The 21285-nt window shown below is 38.2% G+C and overlaps 1 protein-coding gene across 14 annotated transcripts in view; it reads left to right on the forward strand.

Annotated features, from left to right (window-relative positions):
- mark3a (MAP/microtubule affinity-regulating kinase 3a) overlaps window positions 1–20332 on the forward strand; it is a 178308-nt gene extending 157976 nt beyond the window's left edge. For 6 of the 14 annotated variants that reach the window (XM_072568575.1, XM_072568570.1, XM_072568571.1 and 3 more), the window contains 2 exons: window positions 15485–15529; window positions 18805–20332. In XM_072568575.1, the coding sequence (XP_072424676.1) occupies window positions 15485–15529; window positions 18805–19150 (391 nt within the window). In that variant the 3' untranslated portion in view covers window positions 19151–20332. Of the gene's footprint in view, window positions 1–10966; window positions 11054–15484; window positions 15530–18804 lie in introns of all 14 variants that reach the window. The other 8 variants (XM_072568573.1, XM_072568574.1, XM_072568581.1 and 5 more) reach the window with 3 other exon arrangements.
- Window positions 20333–21285: the final 953 nt, after the last annotated feature.

A 21285-nucleotide genomic window follows, 5' to 3' on the forward strand; every position in this document is an offset into this window, starting at 1 on the left:
TGAAAGTCAAGGGAAGTTATCAATGGGCAGTGCATGCTATATTGGAAATTCAAGGGTATGGATTAGAGCTAGTAGACTAGCATACAGAGGACCAATTAATATTCAATAGGCGACTCCAGATACAAGGATGGAAACCAATGTAGTATGCTAACTAACAGGAGAGTGTGGGAATGGGCATGTTTGAAAGTTACCAGCATCCTGGCTTCGATAGAGGCCAGTGGATAACAATGTTGTGAATGTCTTGGGAGTACGCCTAGGGCTTAGGGAGAAGAGGGGATGGAAATAGAGTAATATTAATTGTTTTAAAAAGGCCATAATGTCGGAGTTGACAAGAATTGCTATCCAGATTGGAACATGAAAGTTCCAATATCTAGAATATCAGTCAGATCATAAAACTCATTCTCAGGAGCCCGAACTCTTCCAACATTATTTCACTGTTGAGATTTGATTAATGATAAAAAAAAAATGACTGCCAATACACCCAGACTAGGTTTGTTTCGTGGAGCAGGCTTTACGTGTAGGTAGGGCTCTTAATCAAGACCAATAAACTTGAGCTTAAATGTACCTGTCATTAAATTAATCTGCACATGGAACTCATTCATTGACCAACAATCTATATTGCATGTCCTGGTCACAAGCAATCCTGACCATGTCATTGATCATTACAAATTAATTGTAGTAAACTCTGTGACAAAAGCTGACTTTTCACAGCTGACCTTTAAAGTGCCACCTGCAGTTGACCATTCTCAAAAGTTTCTTGGTCTGTGCAAGGGCATAGAGATGTTCAGCTCTCAAATTAAACTGTAAGTATGTGAGAACATGGACTTATGTATAAAATAAGGTCTAATATGTCAGACATCCATGTAGCGGCATCTCATGACCCTCCTTGTCAGAAGCTTTCATGTCTTATTTTTTTGAGGTCTCATTTGTCTTCTGCCACTGCTGACAAGTCACACCATGGAGAAGCTGTTTTGCTTCTGATACTTGTTCCACCCCCCACCCACCCCAAAGGTTCATTGTACCCATCAGAAATAGATCCAGCAACCTCAGCTGTTATCATTGCTGTTGTAGTAATACAGAGATGATGTAGAGAAATTGAGGAGAAACAAAGGCATCAGCAAGCTCAGCACTAGCCTCAGGTGGTGCTAAACAACCTCTGCATGGAGATTCATGGTTGAAGGTTCTCTGACAATGCAGAAGGGGTTAGGAAGCCCAAAATCTGTTACCCTCACTGCTGTTTCTTCTACATGAGCAAGTAATGGGGCTGCCACTGAATAACAGTGTCCCAGGACAGTGTAACAGGTTTTATAATATGGAGAGTGGTGACTGATGGTTATCAAGATAACAACTGCTCCTCTTCTTTTTGTGACTGGCTGCTTCCAAAGATCCACTGGAAATATGTGTGTAATCTCCCAGTCCTCAACCCACAAAAGTGTTTTAGATTAGATTACTTACAGTATGGAAACAGGCCCTTCAGCCCAACAAGTCCACACTGACCTGCCGAAGCGCAACCCACCCAGACCCACTCCCCTACATTTTACCCCTTCACCTAACACTACAGGCAATTTAGCCTGGCCAATTTACCTAACCTGCACATTTTTGGACTGTTGGAGGAAACTGGAGCACCCGGAGAAAACCCATGCAGACACTGGGAGAATGTGCAAACTCCACACAGCCAGTCGCCTGAGGCGGGAATTGAACCCAGGTCTCTGGTGCTGTGAGAACATAGAACAATACAGCACAGAACAGGCCCTTCGGCCCACAATGTTGTGCCGAACATTTGTCCGAGCTTAAGCACCTATCCATGTACCTATCCAATTGCCGCTTAAAGGTCACCAATGATTCTAACTCTGCCACTCCCACAGGCAGCGCATTCCATGCCCCCACCACACTCTGGGTAAAGAACCTACCCCTGACATCCCCCCATACCTTCCACCCTTCACCTTAAATTTATGTCCCCTTATACCCGGGGAAAAAGTCTCTGACTGTCTACTCTGTCTATTCCCCTGATCACCTTATAAACCTCTATCAAGTCACCCCTCATCCTTCGCCGTTCCAATGAGAAAAGGCCTAGCACTCTCAAACTTTCCTTGTACGACCTATTCTCCATTCCAGGCAACATCCTGGTAAATCTCCTCTGCACCCTCTCCAAAGCTTCCACATCTTTCCTAAAGTGAGGCGACCAGAACTGCACACAGTACTCCAAATGTGGCCTTACCAAGGTTTTGTACAGCTGCAACATCACCTCACGACTCTTGAATTCAGTCCCTCTGCTAATGAACGCTAATACACCATAGGCATTCTTACAAGCTCTATCCACCTGAGTGGCAACTTTCAAAGATCTATGAACATAGACCCCGAGATCCCTCTGCTCCTCCACCTTACTAAGAACCCTACTGTTAACCCTGTATTCCACATTCTTATTTGTCCTTCCAAAATGGACAACCTCACACTTGATAGGGTTGAACTCCATCTGCCACTCCTCAGCCCAGCTCTGCATCATATCTAAGTCCCTTTGCAGCCGACAACAGCCCTCCTCACTATCCACAACTCCACCAATCTTCGTATCGTCTGCAAATTTACTGACCTACCCTTCGACTCCCTCTTCCAAGTCATTAATAAACATTACAAACAGCAGAGGACCCAGAACTGATCCCTGCAGAACTCCACTTGTAACTGGGCTCCAGGCTGAATATTTACCATCTACCGCCACTCTCTGACTTCGACCGGTTAGCCAGTTCTCTATCCAACTGGCCAAATTTCCCACTATCCCATGCCTCCTGACTTTGCGCATAAGCCTACCATGGGGAACCTTATCAAATGCCTTACTAAAATCCATGTACACTACGTCCACTGCTCTACCCTCATCCACATGCTTGGTCACCTCCTCAAAGAATTCAATTAGACTTGTAAGGCAAGACCTACCCCTCTCAAATCTGCTGGCTGTCCCTAATCAAGCAGTGTCTTTCCAGGTACTCATAAATCCTATCCCCCAGTACCCTTTCCATTACTTTGCCTGCCACCGAAGTAAGACTAACTGGCCTGTAATTCCTGGGGTTATCCTTATTCCCTTTTTTGAACAGGGGCACAACATTCGCCACTCTCCAGTCTCCTGGTACCACCCCCGTTAACAGTGAACACGAAAAGATCATTGTCAACGGCTCTGCAATTTCCTCTCTTGCTTCCCACATAATCCTAGGATATATCCCGTCAGGCCCGAGGGACTTGTCTATCCTCAAGTTTTTCAAAATGCCCAACACATCTTCCTTCCTAACAAGTATTTCGTCTAGCTTACCAGTCTGTTTCATACTCTCCTCTTCAACAATACGGTCTCTCTCATTTGTAAATAGTGAAGAAAAGTACTCATTCAAGACCTCTCCTATCTCTTCCAACTCAATACACAGTCTCCCACTACTGTCCTTGATCGGACCTACCCTCATTCTCGTGAGGCAACAATACTAACCACTGTACCACCGTTCTGCCCATAAGGCTGTTAAGGCTTGTTACTGAGGCATTTTGTGCAAGATCACACCTCTTCATCTTATTTTCTTGTAGTGAGGTCAGTGGTACAGCCCAAGAGGTAGGCCTTGTCAATATAACTGACTTTCCCCAGACTCAGTGCTATAGACTGTATATACATCATGTTGAGAATGTCATGTCATAGTGCATCTGAATTCATTAATAGGTCAATGTCTAAGATATCTTTGATCATAGCTATCACATCTTGAAGCTCTTTGACAGGTACTCTAGAATCTGCTATGATACCCATGTCTTTGTTAGCTGTCTGATTCCTGCTTATTTCAAAGGGCGGAATACTATAAAAGGATGGCTGCTCGAAGGACAGGCCTATCCTTTTTGCTGATGACTTCATTGCACACACCCCTGACTGATGGCATGTAGATTTATTGCAGCCAATTTTTTTCTCGCCATGTCCATTTTGGAACAGATGCTAGGCCTTCTCAAGATGAGATTCAGGTTCTTCCGAGGACACGGGTGGCACTTGTAACATTTCACTGTAAATAAATATAACATCTGTAAATATATATTTACTCTACAGATCATCACCTGTCTGATCAGTTGTCATTTTAGCTCTTGGATCAAGAATCAAGTGACAAGGTGCTCTTTGTTAGTTCCCTTCAATACTAGAACCTTAAGGGAATGTTATTTTTTCCCTGTCTCCCTTCAGAACATAATGTGTTGTCATAGTCAGAGACCTAAAACACAGAAAAAGGTCTTTTGACCCATCAAGTCTGCAGTAGTCAAAACAAACACGTAATTGTTCTAATCCTGTTTTCCAGCTCTTGGTCCATAGCCTTGTATGCCTTGACATCACAAGTGTACATCTAAAATGCTTCTAAAATATTATGAGAGTTCTGTCTCTACACCCTTACAGACAATGTGTTCCAGATTCCCAACAAGACTGACCCTGGAGGATCCCATCCATTCTTGCTCCAACCTAATCACCTGTCAACAATTTATAAAATATCCAGATTCAGTGATTTACAGACCAGTCAGAGCTACATTTCAGAACATGTCTGCTTTCATTGGAAGAAATATCCATAATGTTTTAATGCTCAAAATTTTAAAAAAATATTATTTAATCGCTACAAACTATTTCATTATCACTGACCAAAATTTCTTAGAACTGACAAAATAAGGGAACTAGCATTTTTCATATTTAAATTTTGGGAGTTAGCTTTTCTCAAGGTGACCAAAGTAGATTAGATTACATTACAATGTGGAAACAGGCCCTTCGGCCCAACAAGTCCACACCGACCCGCCGAAGCGCAACCCACCCATACCCCTACAATTATCCCTCACCTAACACTACGGGCAATTTGGCATGGCCAATTCATCTGACCTGCACATCTTTGTGACTGTGGGAGGAAACCGGAGCACCCAGAGGAAACCCACACAGACATGGGGAGAACGTGCAAACTCCACACAGTCAGTCGCCTGAGGCGGGAATCTTAAGAGCATTATAGCCAATGACTAGACTCTTGTTCATCAGCATTAGGAATTTCTTTATATCCCTGTCTCTTGCATCTAAGTCACTATAGAATTTCATAAATAACCTTCAAATTTTCAGTATTTTTGTAAATTGTACTTTCTAAAACACAATGTAATTTTTTGCATACTTCAGTAAAATGTGCATTTCCACAATTAATTTCATTTTCTTGATACATTAAAATTTAGAAGTCCAAACATGAGGCAAAACAATACATTGAAGAATATTTTTTACATTATGAACATACAAACAAGGAACAAGAGTAGGCCATAATCAGCAAGTGAACAACAGAGCTAAGCAATCACACATCTAATAGATCAGATCTAAGCTCTACAGTCTTTCCACACATTGTCGTGAGTGCTAGTGGACAATTAAATTCACTGGAGGAAGTGGTTCTACAAATATCCTCACCCTCCAATTATGGAATATCACAACTCATTGATGCAAAAGATGGGGCTGAAGTATTTACAGAACTGTCAAATGGATAATCCACTTTAGTCCCCTGAAACGTTCCCAGTATTATAGATCCCAGTCTTTAGCCATTTTGATGATCCTATGATTTACTCCAAGTGATATTAAGACATGGTTAGAGGCAATGGATTGCACAAAGGCTATGGGCCCTGACAACATTCCAGCAAAAGTACTGAAAACTTGTGCTTTAGAACTTGCCACACCCCTGGCCAAGATGTTCCAGTGCAGTTACAACACTGGGATCACCAGACAATATGAAGAATTGCCCAAGTGTGTCCTGTATACAAATCCAACCTGGCCAATTGCTACCACCAGTTTACTCTTGATCATCAATAAAGTGGTGGAAGATGTCATTAACTGTGCTATCAAGCAGCACCTGACCAGTAATAACCTGCTTGGTGACTTCCCGTTTGGGATCCTCCAGGATCACTCAACTCTTGACCTCATTACAGGTTTGGACAAACGGAAACAAAAGGGCTGAATTCTCGAGGTGAGGTGAGAGTGACAGCACTTGAAATCCATGTCACATTCAATTGTGTGCCATCAAGGAGCCCTAGCAAAACTGGAATTAATGGGCAATAGGGCAAAGTCTCTGCTGGTTGATATCATACCTGGCACACAGTTGCAAGTTGTGGTTTGTTGTTGGAGGATAGTCATTTTAGCTACAGGACATAGTTGCAGGAGTTCCTGAGGGTAATGTCCTAGGTTCAACCATCTTCAGCTGTTTCATTAATGACCTTCCCTCCATCATAAAGTCACAAATGGGGATGTTCGCTGATGATTGCTCAATGTTCAGCACCATTTGCCACTCTTCAAATACTGAAGAAGTCCATATTCAAATGTAACAAGATCTGGGCAACATCCAAGCTGGGCTGTCAAGTGGAAAGTAACATTTGCGCCACACAAATGCCAGGCAATGACTGTCTCCAATAAGAGACAATCTGACCACACCCCTTGACATTCAATAGTGTTACCATCATTGAAAACCCTACAATCAAAATCGTTGGAGTTACCATTGATCAGAAATTCACTGCACCGCCACATAAAATTGGTTATTACACGAGCAGGTCAGAGGCTAGGAATATAATGGTGAGTAACTCCTCTCTTGACTCCCCAAAGCCTGCCCACTATCTCAGGAAGGCATTGGCCTCATGAAACGATTGCTGAGTTCTTAATCCAGTGACCCAGGTAATGTTCCCGAAATCCGGGTTCGATTGCCTCTATGGTAGAAAGTGGAATTTGAATTCAATTTTTAAAAAATCTAGAATTAAGAGTCTAATGATGACCTTGAAACAATTGTCAATTGCTGGAAAAACTCATCTACTTCACTAACATGTTTTAGGGAAGGAAATTACCACCGTTACCTGGTCTAGTTTATATGTGACTTCAGACCCAAGGCAATGTGATTGACTCTTAGCTGCCCTCTGGGCGATTAGAGATGGACAATGAATGCTGGCCGAGCCAGTGATGCCCTCATCCTGTAAATGATTTTTTAAAAATCTACAAAAGTGTGATGAAATACTCCACACTTGCTTGATGGTGCAACACTCAAGTAGCTTAACACAATCCAGAACAAAGCATCCCACTTGATGGGCAGTGCATCTACCACCAATGCTCAGGAGTAGCAGCAGTGTATACTACCTATAAGATGCACTGCAGAAATTCACCAAAGATCCTTAGACAGTACCTTCCAAACACGCAACCACTTCCAGCTAGAATAAGAAGGGCAGCAGATACATGGAAACACCACCACTGGAAGTTCCCTTCCAAGTTACTCACCGTTCTGACTTGGAAATCATTGTCATTCCTTTGCTATCACTGGTTCAAAATCCTGGAATTCCCTCCAGAAGGGAATCACCCTAAAGCATGGCAACTCACCACCACCACCACCTTGAGGGCAACTAGGAATGGACAATAAACACTGGTCAGATAGCAAAGTCCACATCCCATGAGTGAATAAAAGTGCAGTTGGCCTTTTGAGCCTGCTCTACTATTCGTTAAAATCCTTGCTGATCTGATTTTAACCTTAACACTTGCATACGTCCAATAAATTTTCAACCCTTTGGTGTTCAAAAATCTGTCTACCTCCAGCTTAAAAACATGTAAAGATTAAGCATCAGCTTTCTTTAAAGGAAGGGAATTCTAAAGGCACTCAACCCTCAGAAAATGTGTTTCCTTGTTCCTCCCTTCCTTCCCCCCCCCCCCCCTTTTAAACTGTCATCCCCTAGTTGTAGATTCTCCCACAAGAGGAAGCATTCTTTCAACAACAACCTGGTCAAGTCCCCTCAAAATCTTTTATGTTTTAATTAAGTCACCTCTGACTCATCAAAGCTAATCTTTTATCATAGGTCAATTCACTCATTCCAGGTATTGGTCTTGTAAACATTCATAACTGCTATAACATCCTTCCATATGTATAGTGACCAGCATTGTACACAGTCCTCCAGATGAGGTTTCATCAATGTCTTGTATATCTGAAGCATAACCTCCCTACTCTTGCATGCAATTTCCTTCCCAATAAACCATGACATTCTCTTGGCTTACCTGAATACTTGCTAAACTGGCATACTAACTTCCTGTGATTCTTGCACAAGGACACCTAGATCTATCTGCATCTCAGAGTACTGCAACCTTTTACCAATTAGATAACTTGCTTCTTCTTTATTCTTTCTGCCAAAATGGACAATTTCACACACTCCTACATTGCAGTCCATTTCTCTCATCTTTGCACACTCACTTAACACATTTCATATTCCTTTATAGACTCCTTATGTCCTCTATACAACTCGCTTTCCTACCTATCCTTGTGTCGTCAGCAAGTTTAGCTGCCATTATTTGAATCCCTTATTATACTATATTTTCACTTTACACATTTAGGCTAAACTAATCAGTTGAAAGTCTGTCTCTCCACTAAAATCTCTCCCCCTTAACTTCCCAAGGGAAATAAGTTTAGCGATTCCAACCTGTTATACTCCATTACCCTGCACTACTCATAATTTGACTCCTGACTCAGAATAGCTGGTATGTAAAGTAAAAAGAATGAAACGGATACAGTAGAAGGTTATATTTTGAAAATGGGGATATGGTCCATGGTTAGAGTATTTTGAAGAGAGGAGTCAATGCTATATCTGGTCATGTTGCTCTGCGGAGTGCTGGAAAGTACACAGTACACAAATAGGAAATATCTGCCTTTTCTAGGATATTCATCTTCCACTTTGAGCACATGATTCTTTTCTCATTACTTCCCTCTCCACACTCCCAAAAAATCAGATTTGTTAAATTGTTACAATCTGTAGTTTGTTTAAAAAAAATTCTCCTGTCCATCCCTTTCTGCTTTGGAAAAAACAATCCTGGTTTGCAAATTATATGTCATCCTATCAAATGTTAAATATTTTAATAGGTTTTTGCCATCATAGACTCAGTACCTTGAAATAGCTTATACAATATGCTAAAAATTATATGCAACCAATTTTTAATGTTTCTAAAATATGTCTGTTCTTTTTTAATGACTTAGAACCAGCAAAACATCTGCAAATTTGGGTAATCTCTTTCAAAATATTGCAGTTGTGTCCATTATTTAGTTTTCAATACAAATATTTCTTACCTGACAGTAAATTATTTCGTTCATTGTTATTCCACTGATTAGAATTGAAAGCCTACATCATTATGCCAAGAACCGTCAGCCTTCCATACCCTCCAACAACAAAAAGTAGTTAGATGCTATTACTGTTTTAAAGAAGTACTAAAGTGGAAAGGATTGATGCTGATAAAACTCATTAATGTAGTTCATATAAATACATGCATTCCAACATAGCTCACCCCACTGTTTTGAGGAGCAATCCAGATAATGTGTTCCAATTCATCAGGGCAGTTGAGAATGTGAATTCATATTTTTTTTTTAAATCATGGAAATGGCTTGTATTAATGAAAATGATCAAATTTTCATATTGTATCAATATTTTCATATTGTTTCATATTGTGTACCATCCTTATCCATTCTGACCTATATTTAAATCCAATTCCATGCAAACATGGCTGCATTCTTAAGTATTCTAGTGTTAAACTCAATTACGTCAAACCACTAAAGAGTTCAATTACTTTCTTCTCAAGGCAAGTAAAGATGGGCAGTAAATGCTGACCTAGTTGGCAGTGCCCACATATCAAGTATTTGTTTCTTTTAAAATCAATCAAACACCGTGTCTTCCACAAGGAAGGAAAAGGAATGTATTTATATAATACTTCACATGTCCTCAGGATACTCCAAACTATTTCACAGTCTTATTATTTTAAATTTAGGCAATTTTCTCACAAACATCACTGAAATCATCGACTAGTTAATCTGTTTTTTGGTGGTATCCGTTGCCTTTCAACCATTTAAAATGAAAGTGAGGCAGAGAGGTAGTAGAAGTTCTGAGTGAAATGCAAATGAGTTGAAAAGTAATAACAGTATGCAAAATTCTGAACTTTTCTATAAGGATGAAGATAAAATTGTATCATCATTTGCACTTGATGGCAGAATCATTAAAAATGTTACATGTCTACATCAGGTTTCCAAAATGATATAATGACTTTGTGTTGTTTTGCCACCTGCTCCCTGTAATCTTCTATGTTTGTATTTAAATAATCAACTATTGCCACCTTTAATGCCTCAATTGAATCTGCCTCCACTACACTTCCAGACATTACATTGCAGATTCAAGCCAGTAACTGTGTGAAAAAGTTCCTTCTCATATTAGTGACTTCTTTTGCAAATCATCATAGCATTGCTGTGTTACTCTTGACTTGCTTATGAGCAGGAGCAGGAACAGTTTCTGCCTGTCTGCACTGTCCAGACCTCTCATGATTTTGACAACTTCAACCTAATCTCCTCTCCAAGGAAACAGTGTCAACTTTTCCAGTCTATCTTCATGACAGAAGTTTCTCATCCTTGGAACCATTTTTGTAAACCCCTCACACACTTTCCAAACATCACATCCTTTCTAAATTTGGCACCCAGAACTGGGTATTTAATTTGTGGTATAACTATCTTTATATAGGTTCAGCATCCCATTTATGCTATGCCGCTGTAAATGTATCCTTGAATATTTTGTGCTTTATTAACCACCGCCTCCATCTGTTTTTCCATCTTTAATGATTTATGCACATATTGGCTCACCATGTTCTTTATACCATGTATATCATATATAGCTAAATATGTGTACAATGCATTTCATGCAACTGTAGAATTTATCCTAATATTCTCTGTCTCAATTATTTAGTTATGAGTAGTTTGATGCTACTGAGGTAGAGTGCAGTTATGTAGTTGTGTTCATCTTTGGTCAGTGATGAGAAAGTTGAGTTAATTGTTATTCTAATTTTGTTCTAAGTTGCTACAGTTGTAGGTAACAAAGTGGGAGCATCAGCACTTAATGTGCTAACATATGTCAGACTATATGTAGATTGATCTATATGTGCAGTTTAATTCTCCAACATTTTTCCTCTTCTCAGGGTCACTATTGACCCATCAAAACGGCAGACTTCGAACAAATCAGTGCCCGCAAATACTCCTCCACAAGGATCAAAGACTGTTAGTAAGTCTTCAGCCTCTAAATCTTTCCTCCTCTTGACATTTATTTCTGAAATACTTTCTTTGCACACTTATAAAACTCTTTACGTTTAGAATTCCTTTTTTCTTCCAGATCTCAGATCCAAAGGACTTTTCCACTGTCTATTAAAATACTTACAGTAGTAAGTCAAAGATCAGTACTTTAGACACTGTAATTTATATTGAAATGTTTTAGACAGTACTAAGAAATTTATGCTTTAGAATATTGTAACAGTTAGATTTAACACATAATCACAACATTTACATTTGAAAGCCTTGACGTGTTTTAAAGAGCTGGAATTCTCCCTTGCTGACATATCACTTTAGGATGAATTGAATGTTTCTCTGTTGAGAAGCCATGTAACTTCCAATATATTGTTTGTTGGCACATTTTAAAAACTATTAGTCCTGAATGTGGACTAAAGGAAGATGTCTATGTTCGGCTGTTAATTGAAATGTAAGTTCAATGCAATTGAGTAATAACTTCATGGTAGATAGGGTAGTGAAAAAGGTATTTGGTGTGCTTGCCTCTATTGGTCAGTGCATTAAGCATAGGAGTTGGGTGGTCATGTTGCAGCTGTAGAGGATATTGGTTAGGCCACTTTTGGAATACTGCATGCAATTCTGGTCTCCCTGCTTTGGGTGGGATGTTGTGAAACTTGAAAAGGCTCAGAAAAGGTTTACAAGGATATTGTCAGGGTTGGGGGTTTTGAGCTACCAGGAGAGGCTGAATTGTCTGGGATTATTTTCCCTGGAGGCTGAGGGGTGACCTTTATAGAGGTTTATTAAATCATGAAGGGCTCTGGTAGGGTAAACAAATAAGATCTTTTACCTGGGGTGGGGGAATCCAAAACTAGAGGGCATATGTTTAAGGTGAAAGGGGAAAAGTATAAAAGGGACCTAAGGGGCATTTTTTTTTCACGCAGAGGGTGGTACGTGTATGGAATGAGCTGCCAGAATTGGTGGAGATGTGCAATTACAATATTTAAAAGATTGGAAGGATGTGTTCCTTCCTATATGAATAGGAAGTGTTTAGAGGGATATAGGCCAAATGCTGGCAAATGGGACTAGATTTATTTAGGATATCTGGTCCAAAGGGTTTGTTTCCAAGCTGTACATCTCCTATTACTCTATAATTATTAAGGGAATCTTTCTGAAATCTGTGTTTATTTAAGGAGTCTACTTTTAGTTTCCTTATAAAAATGCGCTTCTACCATGCATGCACTGGAAGAGAATCTGACCCATGTAATCTGTTTTGGAAGGAAAAAAAATACTGTAACCTATCAAGTGACTTGAAAATTGTTAGCACAAAATTAAGCAACAACTTTGCGTGTAAAACAGGTAGCTGTGTGCATCTAGAAACTGTACAGGAACTTCAGGCTTTATGACTCATCTCAGTTTTTGTTTTCTGTTAAGATTTAGATTTCCTATTTTCCCAGTGTAAAACTGGTGACTACTCCATTGTGTTTTTCAGTGACTTGCATATGTGAAATAATAAATGACTGTGAAGTACACAGAAATCTTATCATTGAATGGACTATTTCAGATCGGCTGAGTATGTGGGATGTCCTGAAATTTTTTTTTTGTTTCTCAAATTAGTTTTGGCATTCAAATATAATATTAAGTTGCAGTGCAGATTTATTGAGTCTATAGGAATATCAGCAATCCTTGCATTTTTATCTATGAGCCTGTGCATTGACTACAGTGTATCCTTTCTTAAAAATAATAACATGCACTTCCCTCAAAAGATCATTGACAAATGGTATTCATTTAAGCCTGTTGAAAATGTATTTAGGTTAAAAGTGCAAGCCAAATTACACTTCAGAAATTCCACACTATAACATTAATCCACATTGCTTTAAAATCAAATGATCCTTTTCTTGTTCCAACCTAGAATGTGGCAAATTAAAATTTGGATTACAGGGGCTGCTTGTTAGCAAGTTTCATCTCGACCTCCGTAGCAAAGTTTTGTCTGTTGCTTTACTGATAGAAAAGATGCTGCTGATGATGTTACAAAGAGTAAGGCTTGTAATGTCTTTTCATAAAAAGCTGGGGGAATTCCTCATTCTTTGTGTAAATTTACTCACTAAATCTCAGTGGTAAAGGCTTTGAAATAATTTTATCTTACCATGTTGATTTCACAGATAAAATAAGCATTTTGTCATTTTAAATGGAATCTCAGTGTATGCAGAAATCTAATTAGCCTAGTCATTGATTTGATTGTATAGTACCCTGAGACCGCAAGATATCTGAGAGATTTTATAGTATTATTTAATTCTAATTAAATTTGAGCTAGTTTTCCAAGAAGTATTCTGTTTACATTACTATCTTATTAAGTTCTGAGATGACTGTATTCAATCAATTAAAAGTAGCCAAGTGCATAATTAGATAAAATTATTAGACTTCTAAACTTTGAGTTTTAATTGTGTTTGGCTTTGGCAGCCGGTTCTATTTAATGTTAAGAATAATAGTGACATTAGATATTGGAAACAGGGCTTTCATTTCAACATTGTGCTTGGATGGAGAGGATTTGGGATAATATGTTGTTGCACAGATTATGTCATTGGATCTGATGACTTCTAAGTTAATTACCATACAGATCAGGCAACAGGTTTTTTACAGCAACTTTTTCATTGCTATGGCAAATCAAGTTTTAACATGTTAGTTGTACATTAGCAAATAATGAATTTGCCGTGATTGTCTTAATTCCTGACGTGTTGTTATGATTTACAGAAAGGATTATTTGAGTGACATTGGGAAAATTATATTTCTTTCTCATTTCCTGTGTTAAAACCACTGAAATCCAAATATCCAAGATTTAATAGTTTACTTTGGAACCAACATGTTTTGATTCATTTTTATCCATGCTTATTTTTCAAGAGGAGACTTTGGAAATGAAGCACCATATGAGTGATGCATTACCTTGAAATCTATGGATTTTTAGAGAAAATTAGTTCCTGAACGATTAGTGTTTTGCATGTGTTTTAAGCTTTAATTAGAACTACCGAGTTTGTTTTGTGTCTTTGATCTTTTATCTTCTCTTGCACTTTACCGGTGCTCACCTTAAGTAAACTTCTCACTATTGTGTAGTTTTGAATTGTACAGGTTATTTGTTTGCATGCTGTGTGTATGATTGGAAGCTATACAAATATATTATTCTTGGTGTACCAACTTCTAAATTATGTGCTAAGTCAAAGCAATGCTTCTACAAGCATACGTGGACAAGAAGTCTGTTAAAATAGGTTACTTTTTCAACAGGTGGAAGAAGTAAAAATTTTTTTTGGTCAAACCAGAATTCTTGTAATCTCTTTGACCCAACTTTTTTCCATTATAAAAAGCAAGTGATCCTTGACCGTGTTCCCTGCCCAGCATTACTCTCAACTTCCCAGTGACGAAAGTTCAAATCTCAAATATGATTTTGTATATGCAGCATTGCTTCTGGTCATCTCTGTAACTTTGTTTCTGCACTCTAGCTGCAAAATTCATCATTCCCTGACCCATCATCGACAACTTTTTGTCCCACTTTCTGGGATTTCCTCCAGTTCTGCATTAAGACTACAGCCCTCACACTTCCCGCCTCTCTCCTGTTTGGTGCCCGTTTTGCTCACTGATCATCTTGCTCATCACCTCCCTGCTCATCGTTTTTTCCCCTAACATTCCTATTTGCAGCTCCTCTCACTGTCTCACTCAAGATCTCAGACATCAAACAGGTGGGAGATGGTGGGCGAAAGAGAACCAGGGATGGGGTTGATTGGGGAGGTGGGGGTCAGCAAGCAGGAGGATCAGGAAGACATGGCCAGCAGGATTTAATTTTTATACAAAGAGTTAGCATGTTGTGTCTATTTTTTAAAATTTATATTATTTTAAATATTATTTCATTTGCAAGAGTAGAAATGTATGAATACATATTTGTTCAACTGAAAAGCGATATTATATCTTAATGCTTTTTCTTCTGACAGGAAAGATCTTCTAAAACTTAACTACAGATTTTTACATTGGTTCTGCTCGGAAAATCTGATTTGCTTTGTGTTTCATTTAGCATTGCACTTTGCAGAAATGCAGCAAGGACTTTAAGCAATGAATTACTGTCCAAATATTTTAGACTTACAGTCCCATCAATTTTGTTTACCTTAGACCATCTTTCCTACAAAACACAAACATGATTACTTCTTCTTCAAACCACACCAGTAGAGGTTTGTAGAAAACAGTTCAGAAGGTTTCTTTTGTTGTAAGTGGCCTCTGCTCATGATAAAAGTGCAATTAGATAAAATCTTCTGCCATTGTAAGGAAATGCATGTTTCTGTCTGCATCAACATAAGTGATGAATTGGTTAGTCCTTGTGTCCAGTAGGTTATATAACACAAGCTTAAGAATTTTCTTCTTTCTTTAATTCCTTGTGCTTTCGGATTGCTTTCATTGAGGGTCCCAACTGAACCTGAGAGAAACGGGAGATTTGAGGGCTCAAGGTGAGAATGCTTGTATGTTTAGTAGGTTTATGTCAATGCGACCAAATATTGCGCCACCAAAAATGTTTTGTAGTCTCATTCCTGGAAAACATAATATCAGGGAGTGTCGATACTTTTGATAAAGTTGTTGAAATGTTGTTTCAGATTTGATATATAGTAATATGCAATATTGTAAGAATAACAACAGAGCTTTTGAAATTACAATATAGTTCTCTCAGTAGGTTTTAAATATTTTATTGTTAACATTGGTTAATTTGTTTAATACTTTTGGCCCAAAATTTGGGTCCCTTTTAGCACTTGAGCCCAAGATTCAAATTCACTTTAGGTTGATTTTTTCGGATGAAAGTTGTCTTTCATCCATTTGCTATCAGGAACCTATACCAAATTAGCCAATTTCAAAAGGGAGAGGCTCGCTGAGCCAATCTATTCAAAGAGAAATGGTAATGTTTCAATCATGCTAATGAGCATGAAGTATAAAAACTTGTATTTAAACTATGGAAGGGTAGCAGAACTGTACAGCTGACCAATGCTATATTAGGCAATGTATGCGCCAACAATATAGTTGTCCAAATACTGTTTTCCATTTTGAAAACCTTTATCCTGATGCTGATTAGTTTTGATCTTATGTATAAGCTTTTTATTGATCAAGAAAGAACAAGCACTCCCACAACATACATTGTAAAATTCTTTTACAGAAAGTAGGTTAAATTTTCTGTGAAAAATAAGCAAGAGGTGAGATAACTGCATGATGGATGCAGCCAACGCAATAATCAGAAAGACGTAAATTTAATTTTTGAAAATACTCTTATGGTACATGGCATAGGATTTGCCTGCTGAGAACATCAAGCTATCTGTTATAATATTACAATAGGTCCTTCCATCATATGAATGTAAGTGTTTATTAAATAGAATTGCAGCAGTGCAGAAAGAGGCCATTCAGCCCATTTGGTCCACGCCGACACTCTGAAGAGCATCCCACCCAGACCCCCACCATATCCTGTAACCCCACATCTGCCCATGGCTAATCCACTGAGCCTATACATCCCTGAATACTAGAGACAATATCACCATGGCCAATTCACCTAACTTGCACTGTGGGAGAAAACCAGCACCCCGGAGGAAACCCATACCAGAAAGGGGAGAATGTGCAAGCTCCACATAGACTGGAATCGAGGCTGGAATTTAACCTTGGTCCCTGGCGTTGTGAGACAGGAGTGCTTATCCCTAGATAGTTGAGGATGAAATTGGAGATTGATCATTAGCTGCTTGACAGTTTGACCTAAACACAGTCATATATCCAGAATTTTATGCATACCTAATTAGATTGCAGAAAAAAGCAAGCAATTGTAATGCATCCCCTAATTAGCTGTATACTGCTCGCTGTGGACTCGATACTGAATCACTACTGTTTGGGAGCAGTTTATGGTACTTGTTGGTTGCCGAACAAGGGCTCAAACCACGATTTTCAGTTTTCTGATCACTAACCAGCAATCCTCCTTGGAGGATAGTGAGAAATTTGGAGCAAGGACTTGTCTGCCAATGGGAGATTGGAGTCAAGTGAATCTTCTCTATGCATACCTAATGCCCAATACCTGAGTCAAACCGGTCAAGCCTTGCTCCATTGCAGTATTAGCAAGTGACTAGCAAACTTAGATTTTCAACAACATGTTGAAAAGTGGATTTGCCACCAGCATGTAGGCACTTCACCTCAGTTCCACTTAATTCTACAAACTGAAACCCTAAGTAAGGCTTGAGTAAGCTGGATGAACAGTGGGAAGGCTAGAAGGGTGCTCTGCAAGAAGGGTGCACAATTTTCGCTTGTTAAATTCTTGCACACTTGACTAACACTATCTTTATCTGAGCTGAAAATGTGTTGCTGGAAAAGCGCAGCAGGTCAAGCAGCATCCAAGGAGCAGGAGAATCAACGTATCGAGCATGAGTCCTTCTTCAGGAATCAGCTCTGAAGAAGGGCTCATGCCTGAAACGTCGATTCTCCTGCTCCTTGGATGCTGCCTGACCTGCTGCGCTTTTCCAGCAACATATTTTCAGCTCTGATCTCCAGCATCTGCAGTCCTCACTTTCTCTTCCTAACACTATCTTTATACCATTCTTTTGATGTTTGCTAAGAAAGGGTGAATCCCTGAAATGAAAATTGACATCTCTATGACTTTCTCAACAATTTGGTTTGGAGAGGTTCTAAGATTATTATGGGTTTCTGTACATTTTCGATGGTGACGATAAAAAGATTATTTTGGAACTTTATCTTATTATTAAAAGCCCTTATTTTACTGCTATTTGAAACTTGCTAATGTAATTTTTGCTCCATCTAACTTTCTAGTTTTTTTTTTAATATGTTTTACCTGTGACTCAGAACACAATTCCACCTTATGGGCACAGCTGATTAGTCATTTTTTGCTTTTAAAATCTTTACACAAAGAACTAAAATGTTACTTGTTTGGAAAGGTTATTGGTTGACAGTTGGATATTACAAATCAATTGATGCAGAACTGCATTCCATTTTTTTATACATGAATCTGAGATTTTGCATTAAATTTTACATTAGCAAATTAAACATTGGTGATATACTGCATATATAAAAACCAAGATGGGCATCTGCAGATTGAAGTGTGCAGTTTGTTACACGTTTCTACATTGCAATCCTGCAGAGATAGCTCCACGTCTAAGTATTTCGTTTGAATTCATTTCCTCATGTTTTAATGTTAGGATGTGCAAGCAGCATTCACTTTTTGTCCCAGGAAAATCACACCATGCTAAGTTTGATAATATTCCCATGGCTGCAGCAGTTTTTATAAAATTGGCATTGCATCATTTTGGCGTTTGACATTCTCGCACAGAGCTCAAGTAGTGTCAGATGATCGTTGAGTTGGGCTCACGTCACTTAGCTTTTGCATGCTCAGATCACTGACTTTAGGTTATGTCACCACTTTTAATATTTATCCAAAATCTTTTTGCAGTAAAAATGCAGCAATCCAAAGGTAACATTGCAGATTATGCTAAATTAATAAAGCATAATTAAAATTTCAGTTTCATGTTAAATAAAGTATCTGTTCATGTTTTAAGAGATCAGGTAAATTATTTTTCAGAAATATCACACTGCAGAGATTGAGAAACTAACTAACAACACAGGTTCTACTTCATGCATGCTTTTTGGCAGACTGCATGTATTTATAAAACAGAGAACAAAAATAGAAGCAGCAGTGTGTAGTTCCATGTTTTATTATTTGGCTGCTGAATTTTCTTTTCGTTTCCTGCAGTCGCAATGTATCTGGGGATCAAAAAGACGAAATCAAAGAAGCAAAGCCCCGTTCACTCCGATTTACCTGGAGTATGAAAACGACCAGCTCCATGGATCCCAATGACATGATGAGAGAGATCCGAAAGGTTCTTGATGCAAACAATTGTGATTATGAACAGCGTGAGCGTTTCTTGCTCTTTTGTGTCCATGGCGATGGTCATGCAGAAAACCTTGTACAATGGGAGATGGAGGTCTGCAAACTGCCAAGACTGTCACTTAATGGAGTTCGTTTTAAGCGAATATCAGGAACATCCATAGCTTTTAAAAATATTGCTTCCAAAATTGCCAATGAATTAAGGCTGTAAAATATGGCTAAGCTGTAGTTTCAGGCGACATTTCATGAGTGTTTTTTTCTGAACACTGGTGGAAATTTATTGAAGAAAATGTATAGGATAATGCTTACGCAATAACTACTGCAGTTTCAGATCATGGTATTATAAAACAGTGGAAATTCACAAGCTGCTGAGGGGATGGGGAAGTTGATCAAAGAATAGATTTTCTTTTTATAAAAGTGCACTACAGCAGTCAGTATCCTAATAACTGAACAGCTTGCCCCTTCATCTCAGTTACTTCACGTTTATAATTGGCTTAGAGTCAGTTGCTTGTAAAACAAACTGGAAATGATTCATCCTGTGTAGGTATGATCCCTGTATGTACAAAAAAAAGTTCCAACAAAATCCTTCTCTTTAAAATGTTGTTGAATGAGAGACCTGTTTTCAAACCTGTATATCTTCCACTGTTAGTACTGATTCAGGTGCTTAGCTTTTCAAAGACAATGAATTGTAAGAAACAAATAAACTCATTTTCCATCAGTTGTGTTTAATGGCCTTCTGACAATGGAGGTGTGTACCTATGAGCTAGTTGTTTCTGTAAAATATATTATAAAGCAAGAAATTCTGCTAATGGAAGAAACCTTTCAGCTGTATTTAGGCCTGTGATGATATAAATTACCTGTGTTAAGCCAGGGGTGCTGTGATTTGGAAATGATTTAAGTACTGTAGATCACAGATGCTAAACCACACTTAGGATCTCTTTATTGTAGAAAATATCACCATCTAAGACTGTTCCTTAATCAATTAGGACTTAAAATTATATGTTTATTGTTTGAGTTTCTTTACAGTAAAGCTTAGATTGGAAACAGTTTTGTTCAGCCGTACTTTATTTAGCTGTAATTATTGTTAATAAGAATACAGTCTGTCCTCCACACATACTAGCTAAGTAAAAATGTCTTGAGTCTGTAATTTAACATTTGGCAGTATGGGACAATATTCATTTAAGTATGCAGTTTTTGTTTTTTTTCCAAACTATCAGCACTGTCCTTTGGAATGTAAATAATGTAACTTAGTTTGCGGGCAGTATCATACTGTTATACAGTTTTTTTTTCATTTTTTTAATGTTCTGTAATGAGCCAGGAGTTACAAATCAATGTAAGTTGTCAACATTTCAGGTTCACAACTCTTCATTAAAGGAAAAGAAACTAAAATGTATTTCTGAAATGTCACATATCAGTTTACTCACTGACAAATATGCACATAAATATATACACATATATACAATGTCTATCAGCCTATTAGCTATAAATTCCTTGTATTTTACACCAATGATTCCGTCCAAGTATGTTGCTGTTTAGTCCACTAGCAACTAAGAATAGTATACACATGGATTGACATAAATCAAAACTAGTGAAATGGAAGATCAAACCTTTTTGCTAAGTTTTACCACTCATGTAATTCAAATACCAGAAAATAAATTCTTCTCCATGTATAATGCACTAAAGCACTGTATTTTTACAAATATTGTAGTCAAGTCACCTCACGTTCTTTAATATAATTCTAAACTACTGCTCAGTCTTTTGCTCAAATCTGACAATAGTGGAGTTCTTCTTTAGAATGACACAATTTTTAATATCTTTATTTGTTCAGCTGAAAACTTACATCTAGGGGCCATTATTAGTCCTTCAATTCTGTGATCATTTGGATCAATACATTTTACATTGTCTTTTACATTTGCATTGTAGTGTTGAAACAAAATCCTTCAGAATGTATAAACTTTCTTATTTATCAAGGATCACATCCATATCTCCCCTATCATCCTGCAGGAAATTACCTTTTCACCTGTAACAAGTACAGAATGTTATCTCTAAGGGTTAAAGAAGAAACACTTGAAGTAAGAACAATTGATGCAAGCTGAAGATGATTCATAGCAAGAAAATCCTTGCTAGCTAAGAGTCTTCTTTAAAGCATTTCTAGGGACCAACCTGAATTTTATCAATGTATTTTCAGAGACAGTCTCCTCATGAAACTAAGTGATGGCAGCCACTAAGTTTGTAAAGTGACAAAGAGATCTCTAGCATGTTACAACACAGGGTGAACCCCTCTACTAATTTAAACCTGACACACAGAAAATCTTCACCCCATGCTGTAATTGTGAAAATTTGAGA

The sequence above is a fragment of the Chiloscyllium punctatum genome, chromosome 4 (assembly GCF_047496795.1).
Source record: "Chiloscyllium punctatum isolate Juve2018m chromosome 4, sChiPun1.3, whole genome shotgun sequence".
Taxonomy (NCBI): domain Eukaryota; kingdom Metazoa; phylum Chordata; class Chondrichthyes; order Orectolobiformes; family Hemiscylliidae; genus Chiloscyllium; species Chiloscyllium punctatum.